The sequence below is a fragment of the Brienomyrus brachyistius genome, chromosome 5 (genome assembly GCF_023856365.1).
Source record: "Brienomyrus brachyistius isolate T26 chromosome 5, BBRACH_0.4, whole genome shotgun sequence".
Taxonomy (NCBI): domain Eukaryota; kingdom Metazoa; phylum Chordata; class Actinopteri; order Osteoglossiformes; family Mormyridae; genus Brienomyrus; species Brienomyrus brachyistius.
The window spans coordinates 31,172,714-31,194,888 of NC_064537.1; the positions used below are offsets into that span (position 1 = coordinate 31,172,714).

Sequence of the window (22,175 nt, forward strand, 5' to 3'; positions counted from 1 at the left end):
CCAGCGGTGTGAGGCAACAGTGCTAACCACTGCACCACCATGCCGCCCCTAAAAAGGATAAATACTGAACCTAATTCTATGTAATTCTTTGGTGGCAACGTCCACACGAGTAAGTATAGAAGTTCCTGTCTTTATTAAACAAAAACCCCAAATTTGTCCTATGAAACAAGGAGGGCATAGTGGTGCTAAATTATATACTCAGAGGATGTCATCTCACTCTGAGAACTGCAAACAGTGAACTGCACATTCAAGCGCTTCAAGCAACGATTACTTCAGTGAGTTCAGTTGCTTTAATGCTGAGGAGCCCTTTATATTAACATCCAATATATTTAGCAGACACTTTATGCAAAGCGACATGCAAGTGAAGGAAATGGCACATTACAAATACACGTTATCAAGATGTCAACTAGGCATAAGTGTGGCTAGGCTGAGCTTGCACTGAAAATCCAGGTACAAGTGTGAGCAGTATTGGAGCAGGAGCTGCAGAATCTTCAAACAAAGCAAGAACTTAATAAGACAAAGATCAAAAATGGAACACAAAACAAAAGCATTCAGGGAACATTAAGTGGCATTGGGCTAGTAGAGGAGTTCATGGAACAGATGCGTTTTGAGGTGTTTATTGAAGGTGGAAAGGGAGACTGGTGACTGCAAGTGATTTAGCAGCTCATTCCACCATCGGGGAACCACACAAGAGACCCATCTGGAGTGAGGGAGAGGAGGGAGCCCCTAATGCCACTGGTTTGCTGACCAAAGGGGGAAATAGGGGACATAAGTCTTTTGCAGCTCCTTGATGGAGATGGATGTCTGTCCGTTAATGGATCTGAAGGCCAAGGACCTGAACTTGATGACAAAAAGGGAGCCAGTGAAAAGAGACAAGAAAGGCTGTGGCATGAGAGCATTTAGGCTGAATGAATATCAGACATGCTGCAGTGTTTTGCATCATCTGTAGTGGTCTGACAGCACAAGCTAGTAGAGCAGCACTAACTCCCCCGAGCATCATGTGACAGGTCAGCTCCACAGCCCCACCATGTGTCTGGTGATAGATTCCAGATCCTTTGTATATATGGTCACTGGAAACCTCAAGCCCCTATCCAGGATATGCGCATGGAAGATGGATAGATCTAGAAATTTTACAAGGTACTATTAATATAAAATGTAGTCATCCATTTATCACAAGATTCTAAATACTAAATCTTACACTATGTCTACGCTGAAACTCGACTACGCTGACTGAAAAGATATTTGAAAAATATACCGCCCTGACCCCATGCATAGTAAGGATTAAATATGCATGCGCTGAAAAACACATACATTATAAAGGATGATTATAATTTTTAGCTCAGCGAAATAGGCAAAATCCTGTTTGTAATTATCTGCTCAAAGCTCAAAGCAAATTAAAAATAATGCCAGTGAGTGTCCAGCAGAGGGCGCTTATGGCAATAAGAGCAGGCTCAGCCCTTTCAGAGCGATGTAGAGTGATATGAGGGTTATGTCAGGAACCCCTGGATTCCCCAGGGCTGGATATGGATTGCTCTCATCCAGGATAACTCCGCTGGCTTTTAACACAGTTTTGGCCTCATTTGCATTGACCCTCCCAAAAAGTCTGCTCCACGCTTCTCCTTCTGTCTTCTGGAAGACGTTTTCCAATACCTGCTCAACCTATAAAGACAACACAATTGCAATTACCTTTATCACAGTGGGATTTCGTTATTTTGGACATAAATAATAAAACTATCATGGTCCTGGATTTTGCCTCATAGGTGGACAATTAATAATTAAAATGACTTCAGAACGACACTTGGGGCCAAAACCTCAATTCACCAAAGATTCAGTCATTGCTGTCAATTAAAAATACAACATTCTGCCTTCTGACGTAAGCTAAAAATGCTGCTTACTTATATATGCATAATGAACACATGTACACCTTCCTCTTCCAGGGTAAAAAAGCAAAGGGGCCCAGAAGCTCACCGTGTCCAGCACCTGCCTCCGGACCTCTGGGTTCTGAGTACTGATCAGGGTCACGCACTGCTCATCTATTTCTGCAAAACAACATGCAAACCAGATGGCCGACACAGTTACACAAAAGAAGCTACATGCAGAAGAACTCGACAGAATCTCAGCGATGACACGAAGGCGCACGGGCACATGCTTTTGCTAGCCGCAAAACATACTGGAACACACTGTACTAAGGATCACACACAAACAGCAACCACACAAAAGGCCGCGGGGAACATTAAACAGACCGGAAACTACTCACCATTCAGGGAGCTCACCAGCAGATTGAGCGGCATGAGAAAAGGATGGTCACACTGCGTGTCAAGCTGGAGTTCCACTATACTCAGAAGTTGCCGCAGCTCTGACAGGAACTGTGGGGGGTCCCTGTCTAGAAGTGAGCTGTCCTCTGTAGACAGGAAACCTTCTTCAAGCTGCAAATATGCACATGAACTGGGTGTCACACCCATACACTGTGTTTGTCACGGATACATTTTGTGCTACCCCTATAGTCCATGTGATGTTATATGACATAGGACAAGTCAATGCCAGAGGTAACTGGCTCATAACTATCATCACCATTTATTATAGCTGCCAGTGCCAACATACCGTACCAACATACATTCCAGTGTGAGGTTAGATAGGTTTAAGGAACACACTAGACCCGAGCTACAAAGTCGCAAACTTTTTCCCCATTCTTTTGTCCAAAACAGAGGCTTAAAGTGAGATATAACCTGCAGCATTATTTTGTAAATGTGATTGGGAGGGGCTTTGAAATACAATCCCCCCAGTCTATTTAGACTGAGCAAAGAGGTTTGCTGAAGGTTCCGGCTCGTCAGACTTTCACTGCTGGATATGAGACCAGTTTCTAGTGGTATGGGGTTGTCTTTATATCATACGATCATACGAAGAACCAGGCTGTAGCTACAGTGTGGTAATCCAGCCCACTTCGATTTTCCACTGCAGGAGGGTCGGCTTAGCAAAGGCATGGCCAGGTTTGGAGAGCGACAGTGACATAAAACCAGAGAACCTTATTCACTGTTTACACGGGCTGCTTACTATGTGCTAATTTCCACTACCAAGTGTTACAATCACCGTCTTATGTTAGCATCAAATGCTAGCGTTCTAGCATTTGCTTGCACAAATCTGCATTAGGAATCCATTCTGTTCAGCCATTCTCGCATGTTTTTTTTAAGGCGGTGGCTGGAAATTTTCAAGTTCTGAGTTATCAGGAATGCATCAATACATTGTGATGTACAACACTGCTAACAATGAGTAATTGTGCAGGTACAGCTTGGGTAAGGCTCGCATAATTTACAATGGAAAACTGCCCAGGGATGGCTTGGTTCTTGGTTGCAGTGGAAAAGCACCATTACTGCTTTGTCTTTTTTTTCTGACCGCCGATTTTGGTTGGATGGAGTTCGTTGCCAGCTACTGTTCATCTGGATATTGTTTTGTCTTGGAATTTTAGCCTCATTCCCTGATTCCTGCTGTCATAACCGGCGTGGCAAAGGCAGAATCAGGCTGGATTGCAGGGTAACGCGGCTTTATTGAGGGGAACAAACACTGTACAGAAAACAATAAGGGCCAAGAGAGATCAAAAAAGGGGAAAAGACAGAACGGGGACAGAGACAAGGTAACAACGCCAATGACAGAACTGGGGAGCACAGGACTGGGAAGCACTTAAATACTAGACTAAAGAAGGAGCAAACAGGAGGCAGCTGCGAGTGATTAAGAAAAGGGGAAGGAACAAGAGGTAAAACAAACAAGCATCAGACGTGGCTTGTTTAGGGTCACGCCGGGGTGGAAACAGGAGGACCAGACAAACACAGTGGGTGGGGTGTGACACCTGCTCCCAGTCCCTTCAGTTCTCCATATTAAAGTCCTTTTCTATGTACCTCTCTTCCTAGAACCATCCGTCCAGTCAACAGCCCCAAGTCTCAGTGATTACCAGTTCCCTGTAGTTTAATGTCCAATGATCTCAGAGACCAATAGTTCATAAGTTGTGTTTTATCAAAGGTCCTGAGTTTACTTAACACTTAACACTAAAATCACAGATCACATTCACCTTGAAAGCACAATCAGGAGAAGGAAAAACACAGACTGAGCCTGGAAAAGCGAACACAAACAGCATCCGGGTATCTGAGAGCACTTACGATGCGATCCAGCACATGGAGAGTCTGAGCACAACTCAATATCTTAGACAAAGGATCCCAGATCACCATTTTGACGTCATGGTCCATGCTCCCAAAAATCTGAAATGCTTCTTCCACCTTCTGCTTCAGTGGAGAGAAGCCTACAGTGCCTAAAGTTTAACCAGACATGTGAAAGATGAACATTATGTATTCTCAATAAAAAACAATAATCAAGTCTCAGAAAATTTGCACTGCAAGTCTGTAACACTTTGTACTGTGTTAAAAAGCTATATGCATCCCAGTGACCCAAGTAACCATGGCAAAAGGCCTGACCACACTGTGCTAATAATCCCTAAATTGCGTCTTTTTATCTAGCTATTCAAGACAGACTCACCAGCAAGGCATTCTTCAGTAAATTCTCGCACTCCTGCAAGAAAAACAATTGCAATTAAAATATCACTTCTTGAAAGACTCACCTAATTATTCTGTTGCCTATTTATCTGTCGCAATACGTATTGTACACCTTAGGCATACTTTAGTTATATAGCCTTTCCTTTGAACTGTGACTATTTCAAAAGCGTTGCAGCAGTAGCACAGCATTTCAGTAATGCTCATCCACAAGGCACAGATCTAAGTTTGAGGTTAATATTTCATCACATATTTGATTAAAGAGGACTGAGTCATGGATGAATATTCAGAAAAGCAAGCCTCAGCCCATAAGCCCAGAATATCAGCATACAAAATACCATCATGGCCCCAGATGTCTCCTGTCACCCATTTGTCCTCTGCTCACAAAAAGGGAAAGGAGAGTGGGGTCAACATATCAATCAATGAAGCCCGCTATCAGTCACACATTTCCTGCTGAAATTCAAACTACCAGCCAATAAAGGTCACACTTTTCAGGTTTTTTAATACACTCCTTGTATCTGTCACTGGCTTGCACTGTTTGTCCATTATTGTATGTCCATTCCTTAATTTCATCAACAAATGTTGCAGCTCACTTCCTATGTACAGCAAGTAGAGGAAGTTATGTACGTATGTTTACTGACAAGGGACAAGTAACTTGGCTAAGCAAGTTAGGCCGATCACTTAATTTACGCAAATATTAAATTCAGAGCAATGCCACCACAAAGAAAAACTGGAAATATATCTCAATAATAACTAGACAGTAATGATTGCACTAAAGCTTGGGTTTATTGGAAAATACAGAGGAATTCAGTAGCAGGGCCAGCTGTACGCCAATGAGGCACCAGCACTCACCTTTTCCGACGTCTAAGGGGATGTCCTGCACTTTGAACCCCAACACACTACCTGCTTCCAGGTTCAGCGTCTTCATACTGTCTCTGTCAAAGTCGCCTCCTCCCTAAGAACAAATACATCCAAGCTCATCTTTAGATAGATTCATGAATAATGTGCAAGATATCCAATTCACCACAAGAGACCCTGTTCATGTTATTGTGTTTCTCAATCTCAAAAGGTGATCTTATAAGCAAGGGAATGGAAAAGGGGGGAAGAGTGAATGTGCCATCTGCCAGGCTTTCACTGGGGCTGGGTAATACAGCAAAACATTTAATCACGATAACTACAAGTCAATATCGATAATTATTACTATATAATTTGTGAATCCATCCATCCATCCATTTTCCAAACCGCTTATCCTACTGGGTCGCGGGGGGTCCGGAGCCTATCCCGGAAGCAATGGGCACGAGGCAGGGAACAACCCAGGATGGGGGGCCAGCCCATCACAGGGCACACTCACACACCATTCACTCACACATGCACACCTACGGGCAATTTAGCAAGTCCAATTAGCCTCAGCATGTTTTTGGACTGTGGGGGGAAACCGGAGTACCCAGAGGAAACTCCACAACAACATGGAGAGAACATGCAAACACATGAAAAAGATGACATACTGAATGGACTGCAAACTGAAATCTAATTTTAATAAATAAAGCAGATATTAAATATAATCATTTTCATATAATAATTTTTCACAGTAGGGTGTAACACTAATAACGCTGCCTCATTGCTCCTGACAGGGTGCGGTGAAACAATAATTTTTGGTGTCTGTGACTAAGTGCTTGCATTTTGTATATTATACTGGAGGGCAATGCTTCGAGCGGTGCAATAAATTTGTAGTCTTTCCAGGTTTATTCAGTGTTGCAGGCTTATTTAAAATGCCAAAGTACAGCCACACCACCACCATCTCTTTACTTTGTTTATCTACAATATCTCCTTCTCAAAAAGATGAAGCTGAGCTGTTACTTTCTTTACAGTCACGGAACTTTCCTCTCAGGAAGCACTTATTCCTCCTGGGGTGACTCATGTTTAGTAGCAGAGCAGCAGTATGCAGGGTGCGCAGCTAACTCACTAAAGCTCGCTGTGCCTTTTTTTGCACAGTTTGTCCATCTTCAAAGCCCTCTGATTGGTGGCAGGCCAGGTCATTTTAATCAGTGCTGACAAACCCCCACGTCTCACATTCATCATTATTATCATGTCATATCGAACTTTTATCGAGTATTTGTTGCATTGATATAGAGGAAAATTATATTGTGATAATTATCGTTTTATCGCCGAGCCCTCGCTCTCACACCTTTCCATTGCCCACATGGTTACATGCACATTTGAAAAACAAAAGCCCATGAAACAGACCAGTCAGCGACATTGTGGGATTACCGTGAAAATATCATGGAAGGTGAACTTTGCACTGCCTGTAGCTTGATTGTTCCGCTTCAGGTACAAAGGATCCTTGGTCTTGAGAACATCAAAGATCACACCAAGTCCTACAACTTTGGGATTATTCTTGAAGGTCTCTATCACTGGGTGACTTTTGTCGAATTTGCTTTAACAACAAAAAAAATTGCAAGAGAATTATTAACTGAAGGGAACTTTAGATTAGGACAAAACACATGTGCCACTCAGATACAGATGAACTATTTAATGAGATTTTAAGAGAGTAAAAAAAAATCAAGGCTTTATTTTTGGACAAAAAACATTTATACCCAGATTTTGGACATTTTCTCATACTTAAAAATAAAACTTAATAAACAAGTACATTGCATAGTATAATTATTTAAAAATGAAAAAGAAAAAACTAGTTCATTCAAAGGAATTTTCAACTGGCATATTCTGAATTAAACCAAAATTTCCCATTAACCCAGGTTAAGGTACATATGAACATACAATCCTGTGAGGAGCCTAAAAATAGGCCCTCCGGCTGTCATGGAGAGGGGGGGGGTCCCTCAAGCAGTGCAGTGGCCAAGGCAGAGGTACGCTATGGTCACATGACAGTGTGGCACACTCCCGAAGGTGTGAGGTTGCAGTGCTACCCAACAAGCCACCGTACCCTCAAAAGCGGCAACGTGCAAGAAATATTTGCGGGGCCACTGTTAACATCGACAATCTAATAAAAAGTACTTGGGAGGAGGAGAAACGGAAGCAAGACACCCAACAATGTCGTTTCTAGCAGGATGCTTCCATGTCCCACTCTCACCATTGTGGGGAATCAATTAAAAAGGCCAATAGGTTGTTGGGTTACATCTCTAGGTGTGTGGGGTTTAAGTCAAGGGAGGTGATGCTAAGATTATACAATTCCTTGGTAAGACCCCACCTACAATATTGTGTGCAGGTTTGGTCACCATACCTTAATAAGGACATTGCTGCCTTGGAAAAGTTACAACGTAGGGCTACGAGAATGATTCCTGGTCTTAGAGGAATGTCTTATGAGGAGAGGTTAGCTGAGCTGAATATGTTTAATTTCGAGCAAACGAGATTAAGGGGGGACGTGATCCAGGTATATAAAATTCTAACAGGTCTGGATGCTGTTCAGCCAAACACTTCAATATTAGTTTAAATACTAGCACTTGTGGTTATAAGTGGATATTAGCGGGAGAACATTTTAAAATGAATTTGAGGAAGCACTTCTTTACGCAGCGTGTAGTTAGAGTATGGAACAGTCTTCCTTCTAGTGTAGTGCAAGCTAAAACCCTGGGTTCCTTTAAATCAGAGCTAGATAAGATTTTAACAACTCTGAGCTATTAGTTAAGTTTTACCCAAATGAGCTTGATGGGTCGAATGGCCTCCTCTCATTTGTAAATTTCTTATGTTCTTAAATTACTTATAATACATATCAGAAAAAATATAAGAAATATAAGAAAAATATTATACATATAAGAAAAATAAAACATAAAAATACAAAGAAATACTAATACAGACTCATACCATAGTCCTTAGTAAATAAGATACAAACTGACCTAGTCTGAATGGCTCTGTGAAGTTTGGTATAGTCCTTAGTAAATAGGATACAAACTGACCTAGCCCGAATGGCTCTGTGAAGTTTGGTATAGTCCTTAGTAAATAGGATACAAACTGACCTAGCCCGAATGGCTCTGTGAAGTTTGGTATAGTCCTTAGTAAATAGGATACAAACTGACCTAGACCGAATGGCTCTGTGAAGTTTGGTATAGTCCTTAGTAAATAGGATACAAACTGACCTAGCCCGAATGGCTCTGTGAAGTTTGGTATAGTCCTTAGTAAATAGGATACAAACTGACCTAGACCGAATGGCTTTGTGAAGTTTGGTATAGTCCTTAGTAAATAGGATACAAACTGACCTAGACCGAATGGCTTTGTGAAGTTTGGTATAGTCTATCGAAACACTCTGCAGTTTGGAATGAAAATCACTGGAGCATTTCAAAGTGCAGCTGCCTTCAGCACTTCCTGGGACATAAATTGATTTGCTTATAACATGCCCCGCAACCTTCACAGTGTTCTTCATGTCCACATCACCGACTTCGAGTTCAGACGATCGACCTGAGAAGGATGAAAACAAACAACCCAGAGGAGAGTCACTGCTATTCATGCCTGGCATTCTTCCCATTGACGTTACATGGAAACCTCACTTAACTCAGGTGATTTCAGTAACATATGAATTAATAAATGTTATAAAATACAAAAGAAGTTGAAAATCTACCAAAAATAAACTATAGGCAAATTCAAATTGTCTTTTGGTGGTGTTGCCATGAATCGTGCTGACAAATCATTTGCTTTTGCTCAATATCATCTCTGTGGAGTCCAAACTATTCCATGCATAGGAATAACAAAGTTTGCTAAGCTTTGTTTCCTATGACAGAGTAACACTGTTTTAGCCAAATTTATTGGTAAACTCCATTCAACACATCATGGGCGACGGGCCCCCTACAGTGTTTTACTGTATACCATGGTATATCATCTTATGAAAAGTTAGATATCACCCAAGCCTAATCTCAAACAAGTTATCGCAGTCTGTGCAATGTAACAACTGTATGCATGTTATGTGAGGTTGATACTGACACTGCACATCACCCAGACCTACTTAAGGTAGACACAGACGGGCATAGACAGGCATACGGTACGCCTTGCACATCATTGCTTGCAAGGTTACTCACCAAAATCCACAGCATCACCATCCAAGATTAAATCCGCTACACTCACTGGTGTAGGGTGGTACTCCAGCGCGGTAAAAAAAAAAAACCTTGAAGTCTTCACAATCTTCACCACCGACAACACGTCTATTTTTTTGGCGTCGTAGGCACTGACAACTGGTTTCAATTCACCATTTGGATCCAGTTCTTTCACAATTTTGTAAGAGGCGTCTTTAAACATTGTTACGGCCTGTGAGATTCTAGGCTGCAGAGCCAAAGTAAAGCAGAGAATACGAGACAAAAGCAAAAAGAGAAAATTACAATTGATATCGGTTAGTAAATTTACCTGAGCTTCACTACAGTCTCTCCAGGGTTGTGGGATTGATTCACACTGCCTCCCCCCACCCCGTACTGCACAAGCTTTCTCAGGGTACCCTAGTTTCAGGGGTGCAACTATTCACTTTTTGGGGGGTATGCAACAACAATTTTGCCCCCCCCCCCACCCACCCCAAAAAAGGTAATAAAAAACATGCACCTTTTACAGTTCACTTACTAAAGTTTATTTAAACAGATTTCACATTTTTCACCATAAAAAAGGTAAAAAGTAAACAACCAGCTTAATGACTTTGCAGGCATATTGCACTGAATTACACATCTATCATGAATTACACATCTATCATGAATTACACATCTATCTGATGTAGTCTTACCAGTAATCATAATAAATAATTAAATTTGAAAAGAGAATAGAGTTGTATTACTTTCATCCGACTTTCTGTCAGCCATGTGTTAGCCAGCTATCCATGAACGGTGTTTACATGATCAGGTGCTAGACTGGTAGTCCGACCAGCGCTAACCATACGTTTTCATTCACGATGCACGCACCACATTTCAATGAATTTGACAAACGGCCTCAAAATCCTTACCTATAGCCCAGTGGTTCTCAAAGTCGGTCCTCGGGCCCCACTGCCCTGCTTGTTTTCCAGCTATCCCTGCCCCCCCCACACAATGGGACTGTCTTTCAGCTTCTGATTGACTGAACACACCTGATCCAGGTAATCAGCAGTGTGTGGGGCAGGGAGAGCTGGGAAAATAAGCAGGGCAGTGGGTCCCGAGGACCGAGTTTAAGAACCACTGCTATAGCCCGTATGCATCAGCAAGAAATCACTATGCAATTTCAGCTTGCCTAACCCAAGTAAGCCAGCCAGCAGCAGCACCATCTAAGCAGCCTACTGTTTTCTGTGAAGTTCATAGCCCAATCCCTGACGTTGGGTACAAGCTTGCACATAAGTGACATTTGTTTCCATCATAGTTCATACCAGCTTTAAAACATAGATGTCAAAGATATATTTTTTTGTCCCTTACTTGTTTTGGCGCTTGTTTAGACACGTCCTGAGTTGTGCCAAAGGCGTTTGTTTATCAAGTATAAAGCAAAAAGCACATAGGCAAGAAAATCAAGAATTGCTGCTTCTGTGCGTGATCTTATGATTTACGAATACTCTACTGCATAAATTGTATTTAAATGAAAAACAACATGGATCAAACCCATCCATCCATCCATCCATCCATCCATTTTCCAAACCGCTTATCCCACTGGGTCGCGGGGGGTCCAGAGCCTATCCCGGAAGCAATGGGCACGAGGCAGGGAACAACCCAGGATGCGGGGCCAGCCCATCGCAGGGCACACTCACACACCATTCACGCACACATTCACACCTACGGGCAATTTAGCAACTCCAATTAGCCTCAGCATGTTTTTGGACTGTGGGGGGAAACCGGAGCACCCGGAGGAAACCCCACGACGACATGGGGAGAACATGCGAACTCCACACACATGTGACCCAGGCAGAGACTCGAACCTGGGTCCCAGAGGTGTGAGGCGACAGTGCTAACCACTGCACCACCATGCCGCCCCACATGGATCAAACATTTCAGGATTTTTAAAAAATATTCTTATCCCCCAATCCCCCACTTTATATGTCAGGAAAACTATGTACTGAAAATTTGCGCTTTTCAAATTTAATTATAGACAGCAGTTATTAGACACGTCCTGAGTTGTGCCAAAGGCGTTTGTTTCTCAGATGTATTACAAGCATGGAGACAAGAAAAGACTTGATCACGGACTAAGATCACGGAGACTTCTGCGCGTGATCTTATGATTTACGAATACTCTACTGCATAAATTGTATTTAAATGAAAAACATTTTCTACATAGAGTGCCGGCTTCGGGCACATCTAGATGCATTAGTAAACTATCAGAAAAACATTCCCGCAAAAGGACAAAGTCTGCTACCGGGAGTTCGTGGTATGCAGGAGAAAGACTTAGCAAGAAGTGAAAAGCACAATACGGAAAAATCCCAAAAGACATGATTATGTGTTATAGATTTAATTATATTATTTGTAACATATTTGTTACTGTTTTATTTCGTGGAGAATATGAAGCCTGCAGTGTAGAGTAATTGATTTCCCCTCCGCGATCATGTCTCCACCCACATATACATAAATGCTACAAGCACTGGGATTTGCGCGGATCGCAGTTAACGGGACCATCCGCTTACACGTGTCTGTCTGAAAAGCACGTATATTAATACCGATGTGTATAGGAGGGCTGCTGCCACTCACCCCACCATACCCCATTCTGTTCCGGCCGATGCTATTTACTTTTTTACATTTAAAGTGAGTAGAGGGTGGTAATTGTCATCATCCATCAAGTTTTACTCTTTTTTAAAAAAGCCGAAAAAACACACAAAAATATTTACCTGGAAACGTAGACGTGAGTTCCGGACTACAGATTATACCAATAGAACGTGTTGAAGGCGACGCGCTGAAGTTGCTGAAACGATTTGGCGATGAAATATGTGACGGGGGTTGTGCCGGAAATAGGCGCTCAGCTGTCAGATCTACGAAGATTTAAATTTTACTTAAGTGTGGGTGTACAGTCAATCTGCTTGTTAAATTAAAGCACGATAAACGCTGTTCATTTGTTTGTTTATTATTTGTTTGTAGTTAATAAAATGGTTAATATATATGGGCGTAATATTTTGTATAATCTAATAATCTTCCAGCCATTTTACAGACACGGTACAGGAGAGTCAGGCAGTAAATCTTAAAAAAATAAAATCACAATAAGATGGGTGCTGTAAAATGCAGAAATTGTAGAAGTGAAACACAAGTAAAACTAAAACTTCAATAGTCAATACATAAACTGGATATAAAAATGATCGCCAGAGAAGATACAAAATCGTGAAAAGGGAACCAGTATGCATGAAGCCAAAATGAAAGTACAGTTGAGTGAGAAACTGAAACTGCAATGCACCGGAAGAGGCACTGCGTACTCCACAGCCCAGATGTTATCCAGGAGCAGGCTGCAGCCTCAGTCCCCTGACAGGCCCATAATGCAGGGCAGCCAACTTCAGTCAGCTTGTGGAGTGAGATTTTCAATCTGAGGCAAGCCTGCACACACATACACACGCATTTACATGTATGTAACAGATTTATTACCTTGTAAATAGTCTGTAGGGTTTGCAAACTACCCCAATGATTTTGATGCAACCAATTCTAGGTTTATAATGGAATAACGCATAGAGGAGGTAGGACACATTGTCCATGATGGTATTTAACTTGACCAATACTATTAGCCACCACTTCCAGAGGGTCTAAACTTACTTCAGTTCTAACTGTTTTTAACACCTACTTTACTTTACTTATTGAATACAGTGTTGGCTCTGGGGGGGGGGGCAAAGTTATGTTAGCCTCACAAAGGTGACACTAACCAACATGTGATTAACAGTATTATCCACTATTAACAATAAACTGTGTTACATTTCAGGCGCGGAGAACTTCACCTACAAAGATCAGCAGCTTAGCACGTTACTCATTTCCCATTAAATCATTTCCCTTGATTTAACTTTAGATGGTCAGTCACTTGTCATGTTCACATGTGACTCTCAGACCATGATGTCATCCATCATAATTTAAGCACTAAGGATGCCCTCAAAGATCATATGGATGGTTTTATTATATGCTTCTGGTGTGGACAGAATCCCATACAGCAACCAAAGAAATTGATATCTTCCCCCACAGTGTGTTAAAAGCACATGGTCTCAAACTTGTCCTGAAGGGTCACATTTAACTTCGCTGGGTACATCTTCCTTTTTAATTTGAGAGTTAATTGTAATCATCCATGGATAACAGATTTACTTGGGCTCTGGTGTCAAGCTTGAATGTAATTATTGTTTCATTTTCCATTCCTGGAATTGCCCCTTCTGTTTTACTAGCCTCAACAGTCTGAGCAGAATCCACAAATGAATTCCTCAGTTTCCTTATCAACATCCTTGTAGAGGCAGACTATGATTACAGAAGGCCTGCTGATTCTAGCAGCAATTGATTTATGATGTCTGGTCTTAGCTGCCCTTGGAAGGAGTTGTATTTTTCAGCATGCTGAGTCTGAGCTTGTGAGAGGGAGCTGAATGTTATTTTCCTTCAGCACTATCATGAGCCACCCACACTCACTTTAATCGTCATACATGACGTCATCTTGTGGGCCGGATTAGAACCTTTATCGATATTATCCTTACTAAGCTCATGCAGACTGGATGAGCTGAAACAGTGGGCTGCATTTGGCCTGCAGGCTCTGACTGTGCCACGTCTGCTCAAAGACAGAGGTTCCCTTTCTGATAAGCTCAAACAGCCCGTCGGCTTCCTGCCCCTGCACAGCACAGTGAAGAAGATGCCATTTGGTGCAAAAGGTGCCATTTGAGAGAACATGTGAAGCTTCCCCAAAAACTACAATTGACTCAGTTCCTTCCTCACTGTTGTTCACCCATTCTAGTCTAGTTTTCTAAGGGAATAACCCAGGCACTTATTAGAAGGTACAATCAGCCATCAGAATGTAGACAGCAGTGAATGGAACCCACTCCAGAAGTCCGCCACTAACTCCCTGGTTTTTGTCTCATGAATCTGTGGGAAATTCTTCCCATTCCACTCCACAAGCTTCCTCACAGTATTTATATTCTGCATTCTGTCCACTCTCTATACATCTAAATATTTCTGAGTCATCAAAGAATTCCTGCAGGTAGTGTGATATTATATTGTTGTTAAAGTCTTGAAGTACCCAGCATATACAAAATCCAGCTATACATATTAATACTGCAGTGATCTGAGAGGCCTAGGGTGATGCCGTATGGGTCACTGCTTTTGGAAAGGAAGAATGCTGTCACTGAAAACACTGCACTGGTGTCAGGAATGGAACAAATATCTACATGTAGCAACACTACAGCTGGCTCCACTCCAAGTGTCTCTCATTACAGCAGTCGCTGGAGGGCCTATCAAGTGCAAGAGTGCATGCTGGCCTTGCCAGGAGAGGGCAGTGCAGCCAGCAGAATGCTTAATGTGTCTTTGGCTGCTACCTTCGGTGTGAGAGAACAGCTTTTCAGTTTTTCCACAAATTGTCCCCAGGCAAAATCACTGCATTAAGTTTGAAACGAAAATCATAGTGACCCATAAGTGACAACGTGCTGCAAATTCTGAAAACTCACAACACAACTGAGGTGAGACACAACACAATGGGAGTTTCCGAAGGACAATGAAATGATATGGACTAGCTATTATGGCTAGGTGGTATATCAATTGGTTACGGATAGGGTTGCAGTGGTACACTGATTTCACGGTATGCCATGGTATGAAAAACGATGGCTATCACACAATGCATATTTGCTTATCATGGTACTGAAAAAAATGCAACTCGCCTGGATCTCATCCGGATCTCTTTCACTACTCAACTGCCTGTCAGACTTGGCAACTGGCGCCGTCGTTCGGATTCTCTTCCATCATGTCACTGCCTAATCTGTACCCCCTGCCCGATTAGATCCTCACCAATCCATTGTCAAGCATGCGTGCATTGCATTACATTTTCTGGCACTGCCTGACACACTCATCCTGCCATTTTATGGTAAAACATGCCATCTGCAATGACGGCAAACTACACTGGTTGCTTTATTGTTTAGCGAGAACATGACAGTCCTGTCATTCCCTGTTACCCCTTTGGGGTTTAACCATCACCCGGGCTACCTTGGGGTTTCTTTGCGCCTCCCAGTGCATTTGGGGTGTGACTTGGCCCAGAAGAGCACATGCAGTCTGTGTTTCCTCTCTTTGCTCTTTTTACTGAACTGGGCACCTGCTGGCTTTGACCTTTTCTTATCCGTTTGGCACTCAAGCATCAATACATTACCCATCTCCCAACGACTAAGAGTCAAAACAAATTCACCTTGGTGGTGTACAGACTGGCTTTGTATTGTGGCGACGGGCGGAGCGAGGCATCGCGAGAGCAGAGAAAGACATGGAGACTTGCTTACCGGGGAAAACACGGTGTTTATTCGCAGTCCTTAAAAGGACTTCAACAGGCAACCAGCGAGCACCGAACCAATTACACAGATGGGAAACATAAGGTTGTCAATGCCGAACTGTAAGATGCACAGATGGTGGGAGATTCACACACACTAAACACACACGGGGATCGGACCAGGTACACACAAGATACGGGCAAACACACACACAACAATAGGGAAATGTTTCCATTAACATTAACACCAACAACAATAGCTATTTACAATTGCATGCTGGGACATGGGCTCCGCCAGTGCTAAAGTATTTTTCTTAATGATTTCACACAAACAAAAATGCTACAATATGTCTGTGAAACTACAGTACATATTTACAGTATTATGAAGAGATTGTGGTTTATTTGGTAACATTTTGCAGTGTGAATGATTTGGCAGGTGCACTACTTGATCTATTCCCCCACTCCCCCTACCATGGGCTTCTAGCGGGGCGACCAGAAGTCAGCCCACCCCTCATCTCGTATTTCTGAGTGGCAGTCTGCCTAGCTCATAAAGAGAATCCGGGCGCCCACTCCGACAAGGTTAATTGAGCCACACGGTGACACAATCATCTCTGACGTGACAAGCAAATGAACAGTCCCTCCTCTCCTCTGTATGGTCAAGTAAGGCATATGTCGGTGACATCATACCTCACCACTCCCCTCCATCAAATTCCCTGTGACTGACTGGATGGTTTGATTTCAGTTGTGAGTAATGGGATCGATGACGTCACTGAGCAGGATTCTGTGCAGCGTTGCGACGGCAGCTCTCGCATTGTTTACATTATCCGACAAGTTACCCCGATAAGCCAGTAACCCCACTTCATAGTACAGGCCACAGATGGACTCATTAAATTGCATTTATCTGTTGTACTTATTCAAAGTCCTGAGTATAAAATAAGTTTTAAGCCTTTGTTTAAAGACTGTACAGTCACTCAGGACAGTGGTGCAGTGGTTTGCAGTGTCACCTCACACTTCTGGGACCAGGGTTTGAGTCTCTGCCATTGGCTCCATGTGTCTGGACTTTGCATGTTCTCCTCGTGGTGTCATGGGGATCCCTCTGGTTATTCTGGTTTCCCACCACAGTCTTAAAACATTTTGAGGCTACTAACTGGAACTACCAAAGTGCCCATAGGTGTGTGTGTGTGTGTATGTGTGCTCTAGATCCCTCTAGATCCTGAATAGAATAAGTGGTTTCAGAAAATGGATGAAGGTGCATCTTCTGGGTACAGACCCTGTCAGCCTGTGATTTCACTTAGGTTTGTGGGACAACCAAATAGAACTCAGTGGTCTGAAAGTAAATTGGAATCTGGAAGGTTATACAATGCATGAAGGGCTCAGTCTTGTTAAGGGCATTAAAAACAAAGCGCAAAACCTTGCACTTAATTCTAAGAACAACTGGGAGCTATTGGCATGACAACACAAGTACAGTCAAGTATACATATGGAGAAATATCCAGAATGTTTGCAGTATATTGATAAATATTGATATAGAATGACGGGGGCGGCATGGTGGTGCAGTGGTTAGCACTGTTGCCTCACACCTCTGGGACCCGGGTTCGGGTCTCACCCTGGGTCACATGTGTGTGGAGTTTGCATGTTCTCCCCATGTCGTCGTGGGGTTTCCCCCCACAGTCCAAAAACATGCTGAGGCTAATTGGAGTTGCTAAATTGCCCATAGGAGTGACTGGTGTGTGTGTGTGTGTGTGTGTGTGTGTGTGTGTGAGTGTGCCCTGCGATGGGCTACCCCCCATCCTGGGTTGTTCCCTGCCTTGTGCCCATTGCTTCCGGGATAGGCTCCGGACCCCCCGCGTCCCAATAGGATAAGAGGTTTGGAAAATGGATGGATGGATGATATAGGATGACACAATACCATTTACACTGAGATACTTTTATTGTACTTTAAATAGTGAAGAGATGCTAAAACTGGTTGAATTTGTTCCCTCTTCTTAGTGTCAGTCAGTAAACTAGCTGCAGGATTCTCTACCAAATGGAGATGAGCTATAGAAGACTATGTAGAATATATATAGACTATATAGAGGACTATGCATATAAGGCATTAGAATAGTCCAAAAGAGAAGAAACGAAGGCGTAGATAACTTTTTTTTTGTGGGGAAAATGAAAGGATGTTTTTAATTTTTGAGATGAGTCTGAGCTGAAATGGCTGAGTTAATCTGCTTGTCAAATGCGAGATCAGCGTCATAGATCACGGCTGACCCAGGTGTTGCACGACAGACGTCACGCTCGCCAAAGGGCCAAAAGGAATGATCTGTTTTGTTCTCATGTAGCTGAAGAAAGTTACTTGCCAACCAGTATTTAATATGTTCCAAGCATTAAATGAGGCTATGTAGCTTGCAGACATTCGTAGGTTTCAGGGGCACATAAAATTGCATATCATCTGCACAACAGTGAAATGAGACATCAGAATTTATCTGACCGAATGGAAGTATATACATAGAAAATAGAATAGGAGCTAAATTGGACCCTTGTGGTACCTATATTTGGTGGTTGCCGACGATGAACGGAAACTCTCTAGATTAACCGAAAAAGTTGGACCTCTGCCCTGTTAGTTAAGTTCTCCACAAACGAGCTTGAATGGCCTCCTCTGGTTTGTAAATATCTCATATTCTTATGCTCTTAGGAGTTGAACAATTTTAGTGCTGTTTCTCGAACCCCAGTTCACTCGACTGAGGAGAATGCTATAGTTCGCCATGACAAAAGTGGCACTAAGATCCAAGAGAATTAAGTTGGCACAGTCTCCCTAAACCAATAAGAGGAGCAGATGATTTACCTGCTGCCAGCGTGTCCGGTGGAGACTGTGCCGATTCACTGCTGTGCTCTGTGCTATGTCACGGTCTAAAACAGGACTGAAATTTATCAAAGATATTATTGCTATCAAGATGGTTTAAAAGTTGAGATTAAACAACTTTCTCTAAAATCTGTGAAAGAAACAAAAGTTGGTGTATAGGATGAATATTATGCAGATGTTTGTGATGCAGTTTGGATTTCTTACGGAGCGGTTGAACAATCATTTGTTTAAAGGCTAGAAGCACGTACAGTGGTTGTAGTTATTCAGGTGTTAATGATCACAGTGAAATCCTGTCCAGTATCCTCAAAAGTCTGTTTCAAGAGCTATGCTGGAATGACATGTGACTCGGTGGGTTTAAAATAGCCTACTATGTGAGGAAGTGAAGCTTCCTCAAACACATTAAAACTTGCCGCACAACTAGGAAAAGAGGGGGAGGCGATATCACAGGGTTTAATCAGCATTCCTATATTATCAATCTTTCAAATGAAGAATGACGGAAAAAAAAATCACATAATTTGCAAGAGGCCCCAAAACTCTGTGAAGGTGGAGGGTTCACAAAGTAAATTATAGTGATAAAAACAACCCTGGAATTCCCATTATGCTTATCTGCGATATCTGCAAAGTCCTCAGCCCTTGCCAGTTTTGCTGCATCATTAAACACTTTAACTGAAGCCTGTTCTTCTCCCATTTTCGTCCAGCTTGTCTACAGCACTGTCGCAGTGCCCTGATGCTATCATTCACCCATGGTTGTGGCATATGTTGGGGTTTCTTATTTTAAAGGGGGTAATATTATCTAAAATAGGGCCTTATCCCCCAGCTCCAGGGGTGCTGCACGTTGGCTGATCCTGCACTGTGACCCCAAAAGCTATGGAGAGCAAGATGGGGTAGCAAAAGAGAAGAATTCCAGTGTACCTGTAATGCAAATGCTAAATGAAGGATTTATTACTATCACAAGATGGGCATATGCAAATATATTATTTACAACACATAATATTAAACACACGGGGCGGCATGGTGATGCAGTGGTTAGCACTGTTGCCTCACACTTCTGGGACCCGGGTTCGAGTCTCCGCCTGGGTCATGTGTGTGGAGTTTGCATGTTCTCCCCATGTCGTCGTGGGGTTTCCTCCGGGTACTCCGGTTTCCCCGCACAGTCCGAAAACGTGCTGAGGCTAATTGGACTTGCTAAATTGTCTGTAGGAGTGTATACTGCTTCCCCATACTGCTTCCCTCCTAGGGGGGGTAACCTGTCCCATTACCCCCTCAGTAGTGCTCCAGGCAGCACTGAGTCCTCCACAGCATCCTCCTCCACACCATCCTCCTTAGTCTTGGCTGCCGGGATACTCATCCGTAGTCCCGGAGAAGGGGGCTCCAAGTGGGCCGAGTGTTGGTACATAGGCAGGCGATCGTGGATCGCGATGCTGTACGACGGTCCTGCACACCTCTGCCATTTGTACTCTGTACACCAGGGGAGTTTCTGGCTATTTAAAAGGTCGGGGGCTGCGTCAAGTTTACTTGGGGCTTGACTTTTTTTGAAGGAGGATAATTGGCATCGGGGCTAAAATACTTGGGCCTATAGCCCCAAGTGATCGGACCTAACGACACCCACGTTGCACACCAAATTGGATAATCGCTCCAGAACCCCCCAGTTCCAGGGTGACCAGCTGGGCAGTTAGGGTGCAATGAAAGCGCTCAAGAAGCCCTTCGCTCTGTGGACGGAGGGGGGTGCTGCCGCTGGCATACCTCCCTGAACAATAGCGCCTTGCAGTTTCTCCCCTGGTCACTGAGGTGCTCCTCTAGGGCCTTGAAGTTGCAGAACTCCTCCAGTAGCTTCGCTGCCTTGGTGGTGGCACTGTGGCGGGGAACGGCGTGCGCCTCAGGTGACTCCGGGGCCCACTAGCAGTGCAGGCCTCATATGCTGATGAAGTCTCTCCTGAGAAAACGCTTGCAGGAAACCATGGAGGACCAATTTGTCCTGTGCTGCCTGGGGGATATGAGGATAACCCTGCCTCATGTAGTCCTTCAGATTAGCTGCAAATGCCCCATACTTTTGCCGGCGTACCACCGCCAGTCCTCGAACTGCTCCCTCATCTTCCCCATGGACTATCGCTGGCCAAACTGCTGTTCCAGCTCGATGATCAGGGTTGCCCTGTTCTTCGCGTGGAAGACTCGGAAGAGCCTGGAATACTTCCCCTTACAGCAACACGACCAAGTGGCTCATTGTCCCTCTCAAGGATCACCCACTGAGCCGCATCACCAGCTGGACCTGGACGTTGCAGCACTGCAGCTTTTGTGGGATCTTCATCTTCGCCGTGATCACACTGCTCCTGGTTGTGGCCCTATTGCTTAAGCAATCAGGGGGTGCTAATGCCATTGGCTTGCTCCGGGAAGGCAGTGCTCAGTTCCTGGAGATCTCCTTGGGTTTGCCACGCCCCTTCAATGGTGGAATTCCAGGAGCTCTTAGATTTTACTACTGAGGTCCCCTAAATGCATCCCACTTCTGACTGCATGGCCAGGTGCTTAATTTAATATCCCTGTCACAATGGGTCTGAATGAAACACCTGAATTCAATGATTGAGAGGTGCGTCCCAATACTTATGCCCATATAGTGTATATTGTGGCACGGGTACCAGACATGGTGTGCAGCCAACTAATGAGGTATGCAAAAAGTGCAGGAAAGCACAAAAATACTCACAATTCACACACACTGCCCACTGTGTTGGCCACCCTGACTACTTACATGCTGCAGAGTGGGCCCACACATACTCATTATTTACAAACAGGTAACCTTGAACACCACACATGACATTACCGTACACACAATAATGACACAATACATAAGTAACCCCACTATTTACATTATTTACACAAAGAATCAGTCCAGTATGCTGCCGTGTCGCATGACGGGTATTCACAACACTACCGTATTATCCATCCATCCATTTCCCAAACCGCTTATCCTACTGGGTCGCGGGGGGTCCGGAGCCTATCCCGGAAGCAATGGGCACGAGGCAGGGAACAACCCAGGATGGGGGGGCAGCCCATCGCAGGGCACACTCACACACCATTCACACACACATGCACACCTACAGGCAATTTAGCAACTCCAATTAGTCTCAGCATGTTTTTGGACTGTGGGGGGAAACTGGAGTACCCAGAGGAAACCCCACGATGACATGGGGAGAACATGCAAACTCCACACACGTGACCCAGGCGGAGACTCAAACCCGGGTCCCAGAGGTGTGAGGCAACAGTGCTAACCACTGCACCACCATGCCGCCCCCATATTATATTATATTATATTATATTATGTAAATGATTACTTGATGAATAGTCTGATTATTTGGTAGATTATTCAACTATTGATATAATCGATGGTGATAGCCCTAGTATTTCCTAGTTAAAAAATGTTGAAATGTGTTGTCTTGTAGCAACAATGAAGGCCACACACTAAACCAAAAG

At 43.5% G+C, this 22,175-nt stretch overlaps 1 protein-coding gene across 1 annotated transcript; it reads right to left on the minus strand.

The window, feature by feature from the left end:
- Positions 1-276: 276 nt before the first annotated feature.
- Positions 277-12,799, minus strand: LOC125742827 (uncharacterized). The gene is made up of 11 exons (XM_049015213.1): positions 12,289-12,799; positions 9,554-9,794; positions 8,741-8,939; positions 6,804-6,969; positions 5,388-5,490; positions 4,874-4,912; positions 4,522-4,554; positions 4,149-4,297; positions 2,258-2,426; positions 1,969-2,039; positions 277-1,659 (listed from the first exon to the last, which is right to left on the minus strand). Exons 2-11 carry the CDS (start codon positions 9,768-9,770, stop codon positions 1,432-1,434), a joined length of 1,374 nt encoding a protein of 457 aa, XP_048871170.1. The 5' UTR covers positions 9,771-9,794; positions 12,289-12,799; the 3' UTR covers positions 277-1,431.
- Positions 12,800-22,175: the final 9,376 nt, after the last annotated feature.